The sequence below is a fragment of the Haliotis rufescens genome, unplaced genomic scaffold (assembly GCF_023055435.1).
Source record: "Haliotis rufescens isolate VD_foot unplaced genomic scaffold, xgHalRufe1.0.p SCAF_67, whole genome shotgun sequence".
Classification (NCBI taxonomy): domain Eukaryota; kingdom Metazoa; phylum Mollusca; class Gastropoda; order Lepetellida; family Haliotidae; genus Haliotis; species Haliotis rufescens.
Genome location: NW_025964358.1, coordinates 1,068,154 through 1,089,321, shown reverse-complemented (window position 1 = coordinate 1,089,321; position 21,168 = coordinate 1,068,154). Strand labels below are relative to the sequence as shown.

The window sequence follows — 21,168 nt, the reverse complement described above, 5'->3', positions numbered from 1 at the left end:
TAGCAGTGAAAGAAAGGGTCAAGGGGTTTTTACCTTTAGGTGTCTTCATCTTTCTTCTCTCTTCCGGCTCCTTAGGGAGCGGCTTGTACTCCTGCGGCATGGAGGACTCTCTGAAACAGAAGTGAGTGAGTGAGTGAGTGTGAGAGAGCGAGTGAGCATATTGCTTAACCTCACGGTCAGCAATACTCCTGGCTTATCACAGCGGCTTCTTAATGACCGAAGCCTGGCCAGAGGGGGACATAATGAGAAATAACCACACCATTGGGGTGCACAGCCAACAATCAAGCATGCACAGTCTGACCACCTTATTCATTTTTTCACCTCTTATGACAAGCAATAGAGTGCTGGGTACCAAGCCTATTATGGGATCTCCTTAGGAAAAGTAGCTGTACAGCTTTATCACTTCCCATAAGTGTGTAATTTGTGAGAACTGTAATTAAACTTTGAGGCAGACAGAGCACTGAGAGAAACTGGTGTGCATCCACCCACATCACTGAGTACAGTGTACACACTAATACACTCAGGTCACACACTTACGAGGGGTTGTAGAAAAGTTCTGAGCCTATGAACTATGTATTGTACACCCTCAACAGTTTGAGTGAGTGAGTGAGTGAGTTGGGTTTAACGCCGTTTTTAACAGTATTCCAGTTATATCACGGCGTGTCAACTTAATGTGGGAGGAAAGCCCAAAGTGATGCAGGTCTCAGATGTTTACCACTTCGGTGAAACCCACGAGCACGGGTATGATGCTGACAAACCTAGAAACATAATTGGGGCGAACCGGGATTCGAACCCACAATCATAGGTTTCTGGCGTGCCCAAGGGACGCAACTCTGCACAGCGAACTGCGGCGCCTTAGATGACTGGGCCACCCGTGCCTCCCTCAACAGTTTGAATGCATTGAGTTACTACATAGAGAATCTCACCTGATTGTCTTCCGAGATTAAATATTATCAATATGGGTTTGTAAAAGTTACAAATATCTGAGGCTTGCCAAGGGTACTTTTACTTCTATCAGTGAGTCGTGATATATTTGAACTTGGAAGATACAAGGCTGTGATTCCATTGAAATGATTCTTCCACCTGTATTACTTTGTAAACAAGAATAATAAGGGTCTGTGTGTAAAAAGTACAGCTAACCATTTCCAGAGATTAGAGATCTTCTGATTGTGACATCATGGTAACTGATGATGCAGTGTCCAACCCAGACCGGGCAATTGCGCGATTCACGCTAAAAAAAATCAAATCGCCCCTCCTAAAAAACTCAAAGCGCGATCTGTGGCCAGTGTCATTTCTTGAACAGTCACTTACTTTATCAGCTGTTTATCCCTACCTTTAGATTCAATACTCACTCAGTCTTTAATCAATTAACGAAGGAAGACAGTTCACAGCAAACATTGTAAACAACTGTCGAAGACCGATCGATAATAACCGGAAGTTCGAACACGAGTTATGTCCCTTGGGTTGCTGAATAAATTATCGACAGGATTTGCATGGGAAACAAAATTTAATTTACTTTAGTAGAAAGCGTATCAAAACTTTGATCAAAATTATGTTGTATTTTGTTGTTTAGTAATCAAAAACCTTTGACAAGATGTTAAAAGACAATAAATATTCTATCTTGACTAGTTCTGAAAATAATTTTGAGCATTTTAGTTCGTTTTCGTTTCGTTTCTGAAATCACACAATATGAATCGCCGACTGTCATTGCAGACGAGCTTTTGAATAGTGAAAATGTCGCACAAAAACAAAAAATTACAGACTTTTTTAATCAAAATAGATGTTCTAAAAAAGACAATGATGAAACCACAGTCACTGTAATTACTTCTCAAACTGAAGGGGAAATCGATCCCGGTCCTAGTGACTTAAAAAAAAGCAGTTCTTTATTCTGATCTGTTACACTTTTATATGATGATGTTCCAGTACATAATACAGAATAAGACATTTTTTAAGTAAGCAGTTATCCTCCCTACTTTTTCAAAATCTCCCCTATTTTGTACATGATGGGGGGACAAGTCCCCCATTGATTTTCAATTCTGGGTTGGACACTGATGATGTCACAATGGTCTGCAAAGCACTGTGATGCAATTTCATTGTAGCAATATCTCCTAGGATATATCACTTGATATCACCCAAGCGATATCTACTGATGAAGCCTGGTTTTAGGGGCTGGGAAGGGTAACTTGGGTATTCGGGTGGGTCACTAATCATGCTGATGTTAGCATTTCTTTCTGACTATGCACCCATTCCTTCTGACTTTTATATGTTTGACATTAAATAATCGGAAGGAATGGGTGCATAGTCAAAAAGAAATGTGAACATTATCGACTTGTAGTGTAACCATGGAGTTTTAGATAATTTTTGTAATTAAACGATATATCACGTGACTAACCACGTCTGGGTAAAATGCCTGAAATGCATCATGGGAAAATGCAGTTAGCCCTGCCATTGTCACCGACGAAGATTGTATGGTTCCATGTGTTGTCACAAACCAGTCCGTGTAATCCTTTGAACGTAAATGAGCAGAGTATGACAATATACTCCAATATTTCAAGATAAAAATGTGTTACTTTAATGTGTGCAGGGACACACTCATTTACATATTTGATAACTTGGGTCTGTAGTCAGTTCCGGTGATCATCATGTTTTTGTGTCTATTCAGACCTCATTACAAACATATTGTGACCTTTCTGTTTTTGTATATATTCAGATCTCATTACAAACATATTGTGACCTTTTTGTTTTTGTATATATTCAGATCTCATTATAAACATATCGTGACCTTTCTGTTTTTGTATATATTCAGATCTCATTATAAACATATCGTGACCTTTCTGTTTTTGAATATATTCAGATCTCATTATAAACATATTGTGTTTTTTGTATATATTCAGACCTCATTACAAACATATTAAGACCTTCCTGCTTTTGTGTCTATTCAGACCTCATTACAAACATATCGTGACCTTTCTGTTTTTTGTATATATTCAGACCTCATTACAAACATATCGTGACCTTTCTGTTTTTTGTATATATTCAGACCTCATTACAAACATATTGTGACCTTTCTGTTTTTGTGTATATTCAGACCTCTTTACAACCATATTGAGACCTTTCTGTTTTTGTGTATATTCAGACCTCATTTCAAACATATTGAGACCTTTCTGTTTTTGTGTATGTTCAGACCTCATTACAAACATATTGAGACCTTTCTGTTTTTGTGTATGTTCAGACCTCATTACAAACATATTGTGACCTTTCTGTTTGTGTGTATATTCAGACCTCATTTCAAACATATTGAGACCCTGTTGTTTAAGATATACAAAAAGCGTTAAAACTACAAAAATTAGGAGGGGGAGAGGGGTAGCTAGATTTAAACTAAACAAGCGTATAGTTGACAAAGTCATCTATATCCCCTGCCCATTTGAACACGTTATGGTCCCAAACCAGGTAACTGACCCAACATTTCTCTCAGCCCATGTCAAAATAGCTGCAATGGAAACTCTAAAATAAACATTTCTAAAACTCCTTAATATCAAATGGCACTAGTTCAGTATGCGTTTTATATATAGACATGCAATATTTGGCAAGGAAATATTTAACAGTTTATTTGTTATACTCCTTAAGTAAACCAATCCTATATTAAAACTTGAATCAAACTTGTTGTCATGGAAACATAAACAATAAAAATTTCTAAAAGTGCTATATATCAAAAGGCACCAGTTCAGTATGTGCCTGGTAGACATGTAAAGTTTTGTAAGAAAGTATTAAACGGTTTTTGAGTTACGCTCTGGAAACGAACACCACCCCTGTAGAACCTAAGTCCACCTAATGCCATGGAAACATGAAAAATAAAAATGTCTAAAATCCCTTAATAGCAAGAGGCACGAATCCAGTATGTGTCTGGTAAACATGCAAAGTTTTTGTTGGAAAGTATTGAATGGGTTTTGAGTTATGCTCCAGAAACAAACTCTACCCTATAGAACCTAAGTCCAACTTGTTGCAATGGAAACGTGAAAAATGAAAATTTATAAAATTCCTAAATAGCAAAAGGCACCAGTTCAGCATGAGTCTGATAGACATGCAAAGTTTCGTAGAGAAATATTTAATGGTTTCTCCGGAAACGATTTCGGGACGCACACACGCACACACACACGCACACACGACGGAACCCATTATTATTCTGAACACTGTCCATAATTATAAAGATTCAGAGCCTGTGAATATATGCTCACTTTAATGTTGTGTTCAACTTCTTCAAGATCATAGCATTCATACAGCGATGTACATGCACGCTAGCTTTATAGATCTAGCCCACTGAGACACACCATACCGATGCTTAACATAGATACCTCCACTCAAACACATTCTACTGACTCCAAGCTCGCACCTCTTTCTTTTATCCTGTTAATACCAGGCAGGGTAACAGCAAGTGCCATCTTTTATGTCTTTAACAAGGACAGGGGATCTCACCACTGTCCTTCCGCTCTCTCCCAGGCCCTCAATCCACTACACCAGAGGCTCTCCACCTCCAAATCACGATCTGATCTTTGCAGGGCACTGTGATCCCGTCGACATATTGCGAAGTGCATAAGAGTATTTACAAATATTGAACTTCAGGCCACTGTGAAAATAAGTTCCAAAACATACCTCTTTTTGAAAGCCCGAAAAAGCATAATTAGCACTGGTGATAATGAATTCTCCCTTGTGTTGAACACCTAAATGAAGTATCCCTGGTATTGAACACCTCCATGCAGCCCTTCACTGTGCTATGTTACCACCATATGCTAGCACCCTGTTTTATGTTATCACCATATGCTCCTTATGTGGGCAGACAATGAGGACAATTAGAGAAAATAACTCATCATTAACATAATTCCACATTCCTGATGGACTACGCACTAATTGTTATTGCCAAACCAATGGCAGTAGACACTTCACTTCTTTATTCTTCTTTGTTCACATCCATTCACATAAAACATGTCACGCCGGCGTTCATGCGCTTTTTTACAACATGAGATTTTCCCAGCAGCCCTACTTCCGACATGCACAGTATCCATTATCATATCGACATCAAATATTATTCAATAGTTCTGGGATTTAACTGGCATTCTAAACTAGATGTCCTTGGCAAACAAAATTGTAATTTCAATCAAATTTGGGACTTACCGTATTCGACATAATAAGCGCCTAGGGCGCTCTCAAAATTAGAGTTAGGGGGCTCTTATTGGAATATCTTTTTGGTGAAAAACAACAGAGTTCAAAGAGCGTAATTTTGTGGTTTATGCTGAAATGTTTATAAACAGCAGATATATTTTTCCAGAATTTAATTGCCCATAATTAAGGGTGCATATAACAAACGTATTATGCACGAATGAATAGCCTTGTGTACATTTATCAATCAGAAGGGGTGCTAATTGGGATTGTTCACTAGCCAGTATAGTAGCAAATATCGCTGTGGGCGCTTATTACATCGAATACGGTAATCAAAGTCACAAATTTGATTGAAATTTGGAGGTATTGTATATTTCATTCAATGCAAAAATGTAAAACTATACATTACAGCCTCTTCTTGTGTATGAAATGTAAGTCAACTGATGGCAAAGCCATAACATTAGTTATTACTTATACAGCATAACTTGCCAATTACTTTTATTCCAGTTTGGGAATATTTGCTGACAATGGCCTCAGAATAAGTAATATTACTGAAACCCTAAAATTATTAATGTTCCCTTTTTGACTCAGTAGTAGGGCTGGGACGAGTCCATATTTACTACCCCGGTACCCACCCCCCTATTACCCGACCCTACCCGAGAACCTTCTGTAGGTCTCAGGAGATGTCTCAAAATGTCCGATTGGAAACATTTTTAGCATAGCCCTGACAAAACGTATTTTGATACATGTATTAAACAATCTGGTCATTCATACACTGAAGTTGAATTAAGTTATATCTTTATTCAACCATATGAAAAATCAGAATGAACGGGTGCACAGTCAGAAAAAAATGCGAACATTAGTGACTTGTAGTGTAACCATAGAGTTCTAGATAATTTTTGTCATTAAACAATATATCACCTGACTAACCACGGGTCCGGGTAGTCCTGTGGGTATCCAACTCAGTACCCTTCTAACCTGGGTACCCGAGTTAGCCGTCCCAGCCATACTCAGAAGGCAGAAAACAATGCACCAATATGTCAGCATAATTAACATGATTAAGAAAAGACAACTCTGACAACAAAATCCAGATCTGATATTAAAACAGGACAAAAACCAAAAGATACCGACCGCCCTGAAAATGATTCACATAGCATACCGTATTCGCTGTAATAAGCACCCAGCGCCGTCTCAAAATTACAAATATGGGGGCTCTTATTAGAATATTATTTTTGGGGAAAAAAACAGAGTTGAAAGATATATGTCGTTGTTTATGCTGACAACCTGAAATGTTTATAAACGACAGGTATATTTTTCCAGAATTTAATTGCCCATATTTAAGGTGCATAAAACACATGAGTGCATATTATACGCGAATAAATAAGTCTTGTGTACATTGATCAATCGGAACGGGTGCTAATTGGGATTGTTCACTAGCCAATATGTAAGCAAATATCACCGTGGGGGCTTATTAGAGCAGGGCGCATATTACGTCGAATACGGTAATATCAATGACCTGTATGATCACAACACGAAAAAAAAATTAATTGCCTGATTATAACACATCCTAACAAATCTTACTAGCAAGTATTGAATACTAGATTCAAGCAATTCTCCCTCCATGACCTGTGTTAATGGGGTGGTTGATAGCGGCCTTTCACCTACACAAAGTAGAGACACTTTTGATCATGAAGTTATACAATAATTATCCTGATACTGATCCCTTCACCAGACCCCTGAAGATCCGGGGTAGAATAGGTCTTCAGCAAACCATGCTTGTCGTAAAAGGCGACTATGCTTGTTGTAAGAGACGACTAACGGGTTCGGGTGGTTGATGCATGTCATTGTATCCCTGTTGTGGGATTGATGGTCATGATGTCAATCACTGGATTGTCTGGTCCAGACTCGATTATTTACAGCCCCCCCCCCCCCCCCCGTCATATAGCTGTAGTATTGCTGTGTGTGGCGTTAAACAACAAACAAACCAAAACCCTTTACCAGGTTCAAGATACCTGAGTGAGTGAGTTGGGTTTAACGCCGCTTTTAACAATATTCCAGTTATTATCGCTGCGTGTCAGCTTAATGTGGGAGGAAAGCCCGAAGTGATGCAGGTCTAAGACGTTTATCACTTCGGTGAAACCCTCGAGCACGGGTATGGTGCTGACAAACATAGAAACATAATCTGGGCGAACCGGGATTCAAACCCCTAATCATAGGTTTCTGGCGTGCCCAAGGGACACAACTCTGCACAGCGAATCGTGGCGACTTAGACGACTGGGCCACCCGTGCCCCCTCAAGATAACTGAGTCAGGGAGTATTACTCACATCATTCACATTGGATATTGGGTTTTCTTTGGGTATTCTACTTAAGTTTACTACCTTGGAGCCAGTCTTTTGGGTTTTGTAAACCAATGAGTAGATTTTTGAAAATAATCCTACTTTGCTGTTCCAGTAACATCAACATGAGCTCCAGATAAGCTTTTGGTGTTGTGGGTATTTTACCCATGCATTTTAAAATCATTGGGTATCAGTAATTCTATCTGGGTATTCAAATTTCTGTTACCCACTAGTTTTTACACATGTGGGTATTTAAGTTAAATATTTAAAAACACTATTCATCTAGTCCCTGCAAACTGGTGTTGTGTGGGTTCGAGAGCTTTATAGGACTAAAATATACCACGATACTTCCACAAGAAAGTGTGATGGCAAATGATCATGATGTAACTGTCATCGTGGAGTTTGGCAAGGTTGACGGAATGCCCGTTTATAATTTCAAAATAAGTTGCTGATTTGCTAATCGAATACGCAGGGTTACTTCACAATATTTTGATGATACGCACAAGTTATATTTTTGTAGCGTATCTTGAATGTTCATTGCGTATTTGATACGCTTGGATTTTATTTTACTTCGTATTTCTGTATTTCTGATGCGTATTTTACGCAGATACGCAGCTTATCTGGAGCTCTGAAAAAGTATATGTTGGTGTGCTACCGCAATGACAGTCCTGCACCATGACTGTGGAATATATTTATTTAATGAAAACAAAACCAATCTAGATGAATATACAAAAGCAAGTCTAGCCAGCTCTTGTTAGCTCTATTAGCATCATGATAATTATTTGTTATAAATTTAGAAGAGAGAAGTGTATTGTGCAATATAAGATTTCATAGACAATATGTTGGCCTGCCGCAATGAGTCATGTCGCAGTATCTCATAACAGTGATACATTATCCACTACAGTTCACATATACACGATGCCTGCGTCAGTCAGCTGGGAAACATCTGAAGTGACACGTGTACACAAGTTAAAAAAGTTACATTGGGTTATTACACTGTGTTGTGTTACTACTGGGTCTTCAAATTTATTCATAATAAAACATAATATTGACTAATAAATTGTATCAATTATGTCCCTACATACTTGTTACGGCCTCCCAATGCAAATGCTTTAGGTCAAATTTCTATAGGAGGTCAAAATTAACAATGTTATTTATTTTAATTTTACACATATTCAATGACAAATGTTAACGCACTAGTTGAAAAATTATGTACAATTTTGTAAGAATACACACAATACGATTGATCATGTATAGTCAAAAAGAAAACCCTATTTCTCAGGTATTTGAAATTGACATCAATATTTACACTGCCATGATGTAATGAAAGACAAAATAGATACGTAGACGTACTCTTAATCATAACTAGATTGGCCTTAGCAGACAGGTTTTTTTTCAAAATAGACCTGTCTCTTCATCGCAACTAGATCGGCCTTACCGGACATGTTTTTTCCTCATCAACACTTTAGCCTGCATCAGGTAGATCAGTCGCTAACTCACTGGCCCAGATGTCGTACGTCTAACAAGTCCTGAACATACTGCTGATATCACAGGGCGGTGACTGGTCTGGTCGAGCTGAACAAGGGCTTGCCATTCATTACCATGACAATACACCTCAAATCCATATCTTGTCATGGTTCAAAGCTGTAAGTATCATTACAGGGAAGAGGTATATTTAGAAGATCTGATTGATGTGGGATAATTAGTTTCATAAACATATAATTCAGGCATACTTACTTTGATCCGACACGCCCTCGTTATGTGTGACTAATAGTGACATAACGCAGAGTGAGTGAGTAACTTTGGCTTAATGCTCCTTTGAACAATGTTTCTGTAATATCACACACTGATTTATCTGGAACTCCAAACAAAGCACGTTGGGAAAAAAATTGTTTTGTTCAAATCTGGCATTTTTGAAACTGTTTGGTTTTTTATATTCAGAAGTAGTTTGACATTGTATGCAAAACACAATGTAAGCTAAAGCACTTAGGTCTCCTCCTTTTTATTGGTACTGTTATCAGTGAAATACAAGTCACCTCTACAATGCTGTAAAATTTGTTATGACATTATTATCATGAAGTTTGAATTTTTTTATTCTAATTTGGGAATTATTCCCATTATTTGAGTCCGACTTGGAGCCAGAAATGGGCCTCTGAGCAGGTCAAACTACAGCCCTGATCATGTTGTGCCAGGCAAGCCAATCCAAACTGATGTCCACTTTGGTAATTTGTGGCATCTGACCACTAGGTCAACTCTAACTCAAACATGTTTTGGTGGGTCTCATGTCCATCCTTTGGATGGTGTTTCTTACCATCAACATTACCCTGGGCCAACATACAGGACTACTCCCCTGGGCCATTGTATATGCTGCTAGTATGTCATGAGACGTTTACCACAGCTTTGGTTCTGTCAGTGTCACCTTAGGAGGCAGTCTGTGCCAACAGCTCTGGAATTCACAGGTCATTTGAATCATATTCTCATCACTCAGCATTATTTCCCAAAGATTTAAGTGAAAGTACAAGGCTTTCATAAGCTATGCTTCGTACACCTAAAGAAATGTGCTGGCGCTGGTCTAGAGGCCAATGTGTCAGGGAACTAGGGATGACAAGTGGGGCTATTTTCACAACTGCGATTGCATTGCAATAGTAGCACACACTACTGCGATTGTATTGCAATAGTAGCACACACTACTGCGATTGTATTGCAATAGTAGCACACACTACTGCGATTGTATTGCAATAGTAGCACACACTACTGCGATTGTATTGCAATAGTAGCACACACTACTGCGATTGTATTGCAATAGTAGCACACACTATTGCAATCGCAGCACATACTATTACAATCGTAGCAACCAAGACAGTTTTAATTTGTACAATCTGTCCCAATCCTTGTCATTAAAATTGATACTACCCAATTCATTAATGTACAAAACGTGTCATATGTTTGTTTTTTATCATTTATTTGTCCTTTTTAATTTGTGGTTTAATATAACAGCTGATGTAACAGATATGTCACAATGTGTTGTTGTTAAAATAACATCTGTTATGAAGTATGACCTTCAGGTATCAGGAATGATTTTAACCATGCCGTTATGATTTTTAACCATGCCATCACTACTAAAATGCAATGAATTTCAAACCCTGTTATTGTTATCAAATGTTGACATTTTTCCTCCCCATTCTTGCCTAATAAGACGACTATGCTTTTCGTAAGAGACAACTAACGGGTTCAGGTGGCCAGACTCACTGATTTGGTTGTCATCATATCCAAATTGCGTGGGTGTCATGCGTCATGATGTCAATGACTGGATTGTCTGGTCAAGACTCGATTATTTACAGACCGCCGTTATATAGCTGGAATATTGCTGAGTGTGGCGTTAAACAACAAACAACCAACCTTGAATGATGTCAGTGCAATATCGCACCAGTACCTGTCAATTATAGAAACGAGCAGTACTCGTCAGTTCTGATAAGCATGATAAGGGACAGTACAGTAGAAAAATTATCTGGAGCACAGAGTCAAATACGTCTGTCATGGGGCCATCCTGACAGGGGCTGTGATGAGGAGATGAAGTGAGAGAGTGAGTATGCTTTTACGCCGCTTTTAGCAATATTCCAGCAATATCACAGTGCGTGACACCAGAAATGGGCTTCACACATTGTACCCATGTCGGGCATCGAACCCGGGTCTTCAGCGTGACGAGCGAACACTTTAACCACTAGGCTACCTGACCGCCCCTGAGATGAAGCCCAGTCTGAGCCAAAAACGTTCATGCCCCCTAACAAAAGTCTTTTCTTTTCAATGCTGTAGGGTTCAGTGCGAACATATTATCTGTTCTAGTTGGACAGGACAACATTTTTGAAAGACTCAGGTTTTGGAATTGTCGGGAATTTGCAAAAAGATATTCCTCTGACCTCTCAGTGGCCACGATGTCCTGGAGTCTCTCCCCAGGGCAGTGACGAAAGGGTGACTTACCTGGCACTCTCTAGTCTGACGGGCGGGGCTGGGGGCTTGTCTACATCCTCCGACATTGTGTCAGCAAGTACTGGTGTGCCCTCTCTCCACTACGGGTTACACTGTAGAGACAAAATAAACGTTGCCACTTGGTGTCGTGCCCTTTCTACGATCTACTCATGCTCTACTAGAGGTTACCATGGTTACACTGTAGAGACAAAATAAACGTTGCCACTTGGTGTCGTACCCTTTCTACGGTCTACTCATGCTCTACTTGAGGTTACCATGGTTACACTGTAGAGACAAAATAAACGTTGCCACTTGGTGTCGTGCCCTTTCTACGGTCTACTCATGCTCTACTAGAGGTTACCATGGTTACACTGTAGAGACAAAATAAACATTGCCACTTGGTGTTGTGTCCTTTCTACAGTTTACTCATGCTCTACGAGAGGTAATCATGGTTACACTGTAGAAACAAAATAAACATTGCCACCTGGTGATGTGGCCTTTTCACTGTCTACCCTGCTCTACTCTTGCTCTACTAGGAGTTACCAAGGTTACACTGAATCATCTTTCTGACATTGTATCAATACTAATAGAATGATCACTATGAGGTCCTATCTCTTCACAGTAAAAGCAGGCAGTAATTTAGATTATCATTAAGCATCTTGATCAGTCATTAACACAGAATTCCACAATATGAAATTACCCTCAATCAGATATGTTAGTTGATGTTACCATGGTAACAGATCTGTGTATTATGGCAGTGTTTAAATTCCGATAACTTATCTAAGTGGAGTAACAAATCATTGCAAGTTTTTAGCGTATTTAGCGATATATTCAAGTCATTACCTAAATGCCACTCACTTCATAATTTTATATCCTATAAAATTTAAAATCTTTCAGATCATCGGATGTCTCATAATTTAACAGACCTACACAAAAACATCCTAACTCGGAGAGTTGGTGGGAATAAACACTGGTCATGGTAGGCTATTATCAAAAATCTTCCCTGAGTGAGTTGGGATTTACTTGAAAGCTACTTTGAACAGTGGTTCAGTTACCATGGCTACATGATGGTGTGTCGGCTAACCTACTTAACGTAGGAAGAAAGCCCAAAGTGATGCACTTGATATCATGGCAGATAACATCCAGGTATGGAGCTGGTGAGGTGAGGTGAAATTGGGTTTAACTTCACGTCCAAGATTATTGCACTTATATAGGTGAGGTGAGGTGAAATGGGGTTTAACTTCACGTCCAAGATTATTGCACTTATATAGGTGAGGTGAGGTGAAATTGGGTTTAAAGTCACGTTCACAAGATTATTGCACTTATATAGCAACGTGCATGCATGTGTGTGTGCGGCTGCTTGTACTAGTTGTGAACCAAGGCTCTGAATGAGTGTGAACCAAGGCTCTGAATGAGTGTGAACCAAGGCTCTGAATGAGTGTGAACCAAGGCTCTGAATGAGTGCGAACCAAGGCTCTGAATGAGTGTGAACCAAGGCTTTGAATGAGTGTGAACCAAGGCTCTGAATGAGTGTGAACCAAGGCTCTGAGTGGGAACCAAGGCTCTGAATGAGTGTGAACCAAGGCTCTGAGTGGGAACCAAGGCTCTGAATGAGTGTGAACCAAGGCTCTGAGTGCGAACCAAGGCTCTGAATGAGTGTGAACCAAGGCTCTGAATGAGTGCGAACCAAGGCTCTGAATGAGTGCAAACCAAGGCTCTGAATGAGTGTGAACCAAGGCTTTGAATGAGTGTGAACCAAGGCTTTGAATGAGTGTGAACCAAGGCTCTGAATGAGTGTGAACCAAGGCTCTGAATGAGTGTGAACCAAGGCTCTGAATGAGTGCGAACCAAGGCTCTGAATGAGTGTGAACCAAGGCTTTGAATGAGTGTGAACCAAGGCTCTGAATGAGTGTGAACCAAGGCTCTGAGTGTGAACCAAGGCTCTGAATGAGTGTGAACCAAGGCTCTGAGTGGGAACCAAGGCTTTGAATGAGTGTGAACCAAGGCTTTGAATGAGTGTGAACCAAGGCTCTGAATGAGTGTGAACCAAGGCTCTGAATGAGTGTGAACCAAGGCTCTGAATGAGTGCGAACCAAGGCTCTGAATGAGTGTGAACCAAGGCTTTGAATGAGTGTGAACCAAGGCTCTGAATGAGTGTGAACCAAGGCTCTGAGTGGGAACCAAGGCTCTGAATGAGTGTGAACCAAGGCTCTGAGTGGGAACCAAGGCTCTGAATGAGTGTGAACCAAGGCTCTGAGTGCGAACCAAGGCTCTGAATGAGTGTGAACCAAGGCTCTGAATGAGTGCGAACCAAGGCTCTGAATGAGTGTGAACCAAGGCTTTGAATGAGTGTGAACCAAGGCTCTGAATGAGTGTGAACCAAGGCTCTGAGTGTGAACCAAGGCTCTGAATGAGTGTGAACCAAGGCTCTGAGTGGGAACCAAGGCTTTGAATGAGTGTGAACCAAGGCTTTGAATGAGTGTGAACCAAGGCTCTGAATGAGTGTGAACCAAGGCTCTGAATGAGTGTGAACCAAGGCTCTGAATGAGTGCGAACCAAGGCTCTGAATGAGTGTGAACCAAGGCTTTGAATGAGTGTGAACCAAGGCTCTGAATGAGTGTGAACCAAGGCTCTGAGTGGGAACCAAGGCTCTGAATGAGTGTGAACCAAGGCTCTGAGTGGGAACCAAGGCTCTGAATGAGTGTGAACCAAGGCTCTGAGTGCGAACCAAGGCTCTGAATGAGTGTGAACCAAGGCTCTGAATGAGTGCGAACCAAGGCTCTGAATGAGTGCAAACCAAGGCTCTGAATGAGTGTGAACCAAGGCTTTGAATGAGTGTGAACCAAGGCTTTGAATGAGTGTGAACCAAGGCTCTGAGTGTGAACCAAGGCTCTGAATGAGTGTGAACCAAGGCTCTGAGTGTGAACCAAGGCTCTGAATGAGTGTGAACCAAGGCTCTGAGTGGGAACCAAGGCTCTGAATGAGTGTGAACCAAGGCTCTGAGTGCGAACCAAGGCTCTGAATGAGTGTGAACCAAGGCTCTGAGTGCGAACCAAGGCTCTGAATGAGTGTGAACCAAGGCTCTGAGTGCGAACCAAGGCTCTGAATGAGTGTGAACCAAGGCTCTGAGTGCGAACCAAGGCTCTGAATGAGTGTGAACTAGGGCTCTGAATGAGTGGGAACCAAGGCTCTGAATGAGTGTGAACCAAGGCTCTGAATGAGTGGGCATCAAGGCTCTGAATGAGTGTGACCCAAGGCTTCAAAGCCAAGCAGTGTTCGAAAGAAGCGCCTGTCCGTAGGCCTGAGGCAGAGAGATCTTGTGTCAGGTCCATAGTTTCAAACTAATTTGTTTGTTTGTTGTTTAACGCTGCACCCAGCAATATGCCCGGGCGGTCTGCAAATAATCGAGTCTGAACCAGACAATCCTGTGATCATGAGCCTCGATTGTGATACGTTGACATGCGTCATGAAGTCAGCGAGCCTGACCACCCCAATCTCATTCAAACTTGTATAGGTCCTTATGGCCTGCAGTAATTTACGTGTCTATTTGTCACGATAAGCTGTTTCTTTTTGTTCGTTTTTCATGACAAATATATGCAAACAGTTCCTCAACATACTTTGCAACTTGCACATTAATTTCTATAGCTAGCACAATCACTTCCTTTCAATATTTGCTGTAGCCTGTCTATAATGCAAGCTCCTTTCTGTACGATCACTGTTCATCACAAATCAACATGCTGCATTACGTGGAAGGTGTAATGCAGCAACTGGAGAAACTTTGCAGGACAAAAATAGAAAAAATAGGATGAAGAATTTGTTTTTCTCAGGAATTTCATTTGTATTTTTTTTTTTTAATTGAAATAATTTTAGGTTTGTTTAAGGAAATTCAACTTTCACTCAAATATTAAGGGGCTGACGGGTTTACTCAGGGCCTGCATTTTCTAGAGTCTGTGGGTCCTGATGGCACCCTGTCATTTCCTTTAATTCAGACACTGAACTCATGGCCAATGGAATTCTACAGACTCAGGGATTAATCTCTTCATGAACATGTGTTCTCTTGTATGAAAAATTAGTCCTCTTGTATGAAAAATTAACCAGGTAATCAATTGTAATAATCAATTGTCTCACCATCAAAAGCAATACAAATCAAAGACAAGAGACTTAATGCAGTATCAATGATGTGATAATCAGGAGTATTAAATGAAGGTATCCCAGTGACCTCTCTGACGATCATAATAGATGATGGAAATACATTGTATGGATAACCCTCTTCCCAATAAACATTTATTATGCCCTGAAAACATTATCACTGAACACTGCCCCAGGGACAGGCATGATCAGCTTCGGTCAACTGGCCTGCATCTCATAGCACAATATTTGTGGAGTGAGTGAGTGAGTGAGTGAGTGAGGTGAAATTGGGTTAAACGTCGCATCCAAGATTATTGCACTTATATAGCGACGTGCATGTACATGTGTGTGTTTGTGTGGCTGCTTGTACTAGTCCGGACTGATGCCGATTTATAGTGCTAGCCCACTGAGATACCATGCTGCAGTTTAACATGATTACCCCATTCAGACACAGTATACTGACTCCGAGCCAACCAGTCCTTGATTTAGCCCCTTAATGCCGAGCGCCAGAAAGGGTAACAACAAGTACCATCTTTTAAGGTCTTTTGGTATGACATGGCCGGGGATCAAACCCCGGACCTTCCGGTCGGACGCTCTACCAGTAGACCACGGAGGCAGTGAGTGAGTGAGTGAGTGAGTGAGTGAGTGAGTGAGTGAGTGAGTGAGTGAGTGAGTGAGTGAGTGAGTGAGTGAGTGAGTGAGTTGGGTTTAACACTGCTTTGAACAGCATTCCGGTTATATCATGGCGTGTCAGTTTAATGTGGGAGGAAAGTGAGTGAGATGCTGATGACCTGCCAGAAAATTGCTATGAAAATAATGTAAGTTGTTTTGTGCATCCTCTCCCAGAGTGTCTCTGACTAAATAAAGCCAGCTCCCCACCACCCCAAATAGTAAATGGTGGTCCCTGTCAGCAGGCATGTTCACATGAAATATGTCATTGACATGTGGTGTCACAAGGCTTGGTTCTCTCCAGGATAACCTCATGTCTATAATTACTTTCACTGGAATGTCAGTGATAATTGTTCCTGATTGGTACAAGGAGGTAATTGTCCTGTTGTTCCAAGCCTGATTTCAAAGCCCACTAACTAAAGCATCCAGGAGGTAACATTATTCCTTGAGTAGCCTAAAATACTAAAATTGGACCTAATGATTGGTTGGTTGGTTGGTTGTTTTACGCCGCAGTGAGCAATATTCCAGCTATATGATGGCAGTCTGTAAATAATCGAGTCTGGACCAGACAATCCTTAGATTGATATCATGAGCAGCGATCCACGCAATTGGGATCAATGACATGCATCAACCAAGTCAGCGAGTCTGACCACCCGATCCTGTTAGTTGCCTTTTACAACAAGCATGGGTTGCTGAAGACATATTCTACCCTGGATCTTCACGGGTCATGTGTACTGTTACATCTACGTCGAATTATTATCTTCGTTGACACACCATTACCTTTTCACAATGAGACGTTCCACGTTTGTTTTGCATGCTTCAACCAAGTCAGCGTGCCTGACCATCCGATCCTGTTCGTCGCCTCTTACGACAAGCATAGTCCTACATTGCAACGTGCATGCACGTGTGTGTGTGTGGCTGCTTGTATTAGTCCAGACTGATGCCAATTCATAGTGCTAGCCCACTGACATACCATGCCGCAGTTTAACATGAATACCCCACTCAGACACAGTATACTGACTCCGAGCCGACCAGTCCTTGTTTTAACCCCTTAATGCAGAGCACCAGACAGGTTAACAACAAGTACCATCTTTTAATGTCTTTTGGTATGACGTGGTCGGGGATCGAACCATGAACCTTCTGTTCTCTGGCCGGACACTCTACCACTAGACCATGGAGGCGGTCACCACAAAACTAAGTCTGTGGCAGTCTGTGCTTTTGTGTGGGAACCACCACTTTTGTAAGCAAATGGTAAGGCTAGAGAGTTACGATTCTGTGGCATTACATCTGGAAGTAACTGCAATCTTAACATCTTAACCATGTTTATACAAAACATGCGAACTGCGAAGATTGTAGCAAGTCTGTTAAAACATGGGACATTCGACACTCACAGCACTGAGATTGATAACCCTCTCTTATCTGCCACCACCAAGTTATCGACCATCCTTTCAAGCATTATTTGGAGAGTTGTGTAATTGTACATGCATCCTGTTCCAAATCAATCATCTTTATTATTTAGAAAATGGTTTCCGCCATTAATGATGGTTGGTAAAAACTCTGCCCACAACCTTGTTATTAGACAGCCTTCATGACTGGGTATTAAACACTACCCATAAATCTTTGACTGGACAGAGCAATGACAAGCCGAGCGCTTACATGTTTTTCTGTAATGAAATATCTAACTTCACATTTAACATGAACATGATGAATAACGATCTAATTTTTGTGTGTTGCCAACCAGCAAAGGTGTTTATTTCATTTCACTACGATAGCACGCAATCAACAAAGTTGCTGATCCTGACCTCCCAATCCAGAAATGGCTAACTTTCGAGCAGAATCGACTGTTATAGGTTGATGTTGACCTAATCTATCCTGGAATCTGAGTGAGTGAGTGAGTGAGTGAGTGAGTGAGTGAGTGAGTGAGTGAGTGAGTGAGTGAGTGAGTGAGTGAGTGAGTGAGTGAGTGAGTGAGTGAGCATGTCAGCTGGATGTGGAGCTGGGTAGAACGTCAAAAGTAACAAGAGGTTGCAAATCCCCAGATGTTCCCCACTTCAGTAAAACCAACAAGCTTAGATATGATGCTGACCCATGTAAATAATCAGGGCATAACTTGGACTTGAACCAACAAGGGACAGCCTGGCATGAGTAAGGGACACAACTCTGCCTGCTGTGCCCCAAGACCACCAGGCTGCTTGCGCCCCTTCATTACAACAGATTCCTCTTGACTCCATACTTTTCTTTTACTGGCTCCTTGAAAATTATTTCAGAGATACTTGGCTCCACAGAACCTACCCAAACTGTGAGGCCTGTGTATCGATGCCTCATCAAGCCGCGACACCCAAAATACTTTCTTGACAACCATCTCAAACTCCTCCTCAGCGAAGTTCTTCCTTTGATCGTTGCTACGACTACAAGAGGATGAAGAGGTTAGCAACACACTCAGTGCATCCTCCTGTGATGTGGCCATCTACAAGAAGCCTTCCATCAGACCCCCAAACACTAGAGTCTCAACCCAAGACCCATCCTAACTGCCTGGTTAGTGTGAAGTGCTAGAATCCATTACAACATCATGTGGCCTCCTTTCTGCTGACTCAGCATTGGATAATGTAATAGGTTTATCATTGATTTCTACCAAACAGTCACAGAAACCCAGTGCCCCGGGGCACCTGCACCAGCATGTTGTGAGTACAAAGGCTTGAGAATGTCAGTGGGAGTAATAAGTCAGGACTATCACAGCCTGTTAGCATGAGAGCAGTGGGCAGCGTGCAGGCTTGTAATCAATATTGGCAAACTGTTGTCTGGACAAGGCAGACAATTACTACCGTGGGTTTAGTCTCGTTATGGGTTATTTCTTCCAGTTTATCACCGTGATCTGTTCCCTGGTTTAAGAATCGGAAATAAATGCAGCCATGGCAGAGGCACCCGTCATGTCACTATTGGCAGATCTGATGCAAACAGTGATTGCTGATAATCAGCGTTAGAAATTGGCTCTAGTCCCATTGTCCTTGCCAAACTGCCCAAGTCATTTTTAAGGGTTTTGCTATATGCTATCATTATAACGACTAGTGGACTAAAACAGTTCGTTTCTATCCCTGATAATGTGTGTGTGTGTGTGTGTGTGTGTGTGTGTGTGTGTGTGTGTGTGTGTGTGTGTGTGTGTGTGTGTGTGTGTGTGTGTGTGTGTTGTTTGGCGATACTGCAGCCAAGGGAAGGGCATTGGAGGTTTAAAGTGTATCACAATATTTTACAATGCATAAAGGCCATATTGCGATTTGTATCATGATATATTGCATACCGTATATGACCGCGGATAAGCCGACCCCGTAGGTAAGCCGAGGTGTTAACTTGACCATTGAAATACAAAAGAAAAAGATATGACCCGCAGATAAGCCGAACCAGGAATTGAAAGGCATGTAAAGATCGCGGAGTTTACGAAAAACGATAAACTTTGAACATTCAATTGAAAACTTATTATCGGAAGTAGTAACATGCATAACATTTTTTTAATAATGACAACATTGGTGTATAATAATAACTTTATTGATAATTTATAACAATAATGGCTCTAGTCGTGGCAACTTCCAAACTTTCGGGAAGTTGTAATCTATCGGACCGTCATTCAGGCGATGTTTCTAACAGATCACGATCTGAAAAATACTATCATGAAAGCGTATCCCGTGGATAAGCCGACCCCTTTCTACAGAATCTTTTTTCTGGTCCTCAAAATTCGGCTTATACGCGGTCATATACGGTATATCTCAAATTTGAATTTAGAAACAATTTGAAAAAAATAGTGTATGATTTGAAATTCATTTATGGAACAAAACAAGATGCTGGTACAACATGTTTACTCATTCAATAAATATGGAGGGATGCATGCTGGGTATTTGGCAAGTGTGTAACATAAACATGTAATACAATTGCTTTTTTACATCACCCGTTACACAACGTAATAAAAAATGATATTGTGACTTGCATTGTGGAGAGAATGAACCTCCATTTACCAAGATACCGGTGATACTGTGCTAGAGAGGGAAAGAGAAACATAAATTGAGTAATGGAAGATGGGGGGAGGGAGAAGAGAAGAGGGGGGCTGTTCTGGAGAAGGAAGGAGGGAGTGTAAAATATTTTATCTTTGCAATTGTGGTACTGTCAGTTCATATTACTCATTCTGAAACAAACTCATATACAAATTAACTAATGTATTAACACATGATTAATTACAGTGATTAGGCCAGCGATTGATCTGACTCGGGTTTGACATTTACCGTGTGCTATAAATACCATGTATACTGTTTACTACACAAGTAAAACAATCCATGCTGGAAAACTTAAGCAGCCATACCGTTATGTCACATTTATACTATTTAGAAGCCTTGTTAATAAAAAGTTGTGTGACTCGTACAGTGTTTTTAGAGTGAGTATTTGGATAAACACCTGTGAAAGAATACAATTCAAGAATCTGCACAATTCACTCAATCAGTTTCACATTTGTGAACATCTTCCCGAGGCAAGAGCGTCCACTAGCCTTTTTATCAAAGTCTTGTTTCCAACCTTGCCACACCAAGCCCACTTTTCTGTGCTAAATATGATTTGACTATCAAACATATCGATAGTCCAACCAGAGAACGTTTCACAAAATCAACACCCACGACTGGTGCACCTTCGTACGAAAGTGATTTGCCGCTGCCTGTCTTTGTTCACACGCCTTTTTCATCGAAAGATTGTCTATGTTTTTGTGTCAGGGATGAAATCGCTAATGATTTCGTTATCTGATCGACTAGGATATACCACCTATGGTAGTTGCCATCTTTGTGAAGCTGTATGAGATAAGAACTGCGATCTGAGTGGATATTGCGTTTTCATTACAAGGGGCACAACTTGTGATCTACACGAGGTGGCGCCAGAGTCGAG

The 21,168-nt window shown here is 40.8% G+C and overlaps 2 protein-coding genes across 6 annotated transcripts in view; one reads left to right on the top strand and one right to left on the bottom strand.

Moving 5' to 3' along the window:
• LOC124110674 (apelin receptor-like) overlaps positions 1-21,168 on the top strand; it is a 58,421-nt gene that overhangs the window by 1,404 nt on the left and 35,849 nt on the right. The window lies entirely within an intron of this gene.
• LOC124110676 (serine/threonine-protein kinase PAK 3-like) overlaps positions 1-21,168 on the bottom strand; it is a 46,793-nt gene that overhangs the window by 19,874 nt on the left and 5,751 nt on the right. For 2 of the 5 annotated variants that reach the window (XM_048387162.1, XM_048387163.1), the window contains 2 exons: positions 11,470-11,570; positions 34-110 (listed from right to left, as the gene is read on the bottom strand). In XM_048387162.1, the coding sequence (XP_048243119.1) occupies positions 34-110; positions 11,470-11,525 (133 nt within the window). In that variant the 5' untranslated portion in view covers positions 11,526-11,570. Of the gene's footprint in view, positions 1-33; positions 111-4,650; positions 4,768-8,929; positions 9,055-11,469; positions 11,571-21,168 lie in introns of those variants that run through there. The other 3 variants (XM_048387164.1, XM_048387165.1, XM_048387166.1) reach the window with 3 other exon arrangements.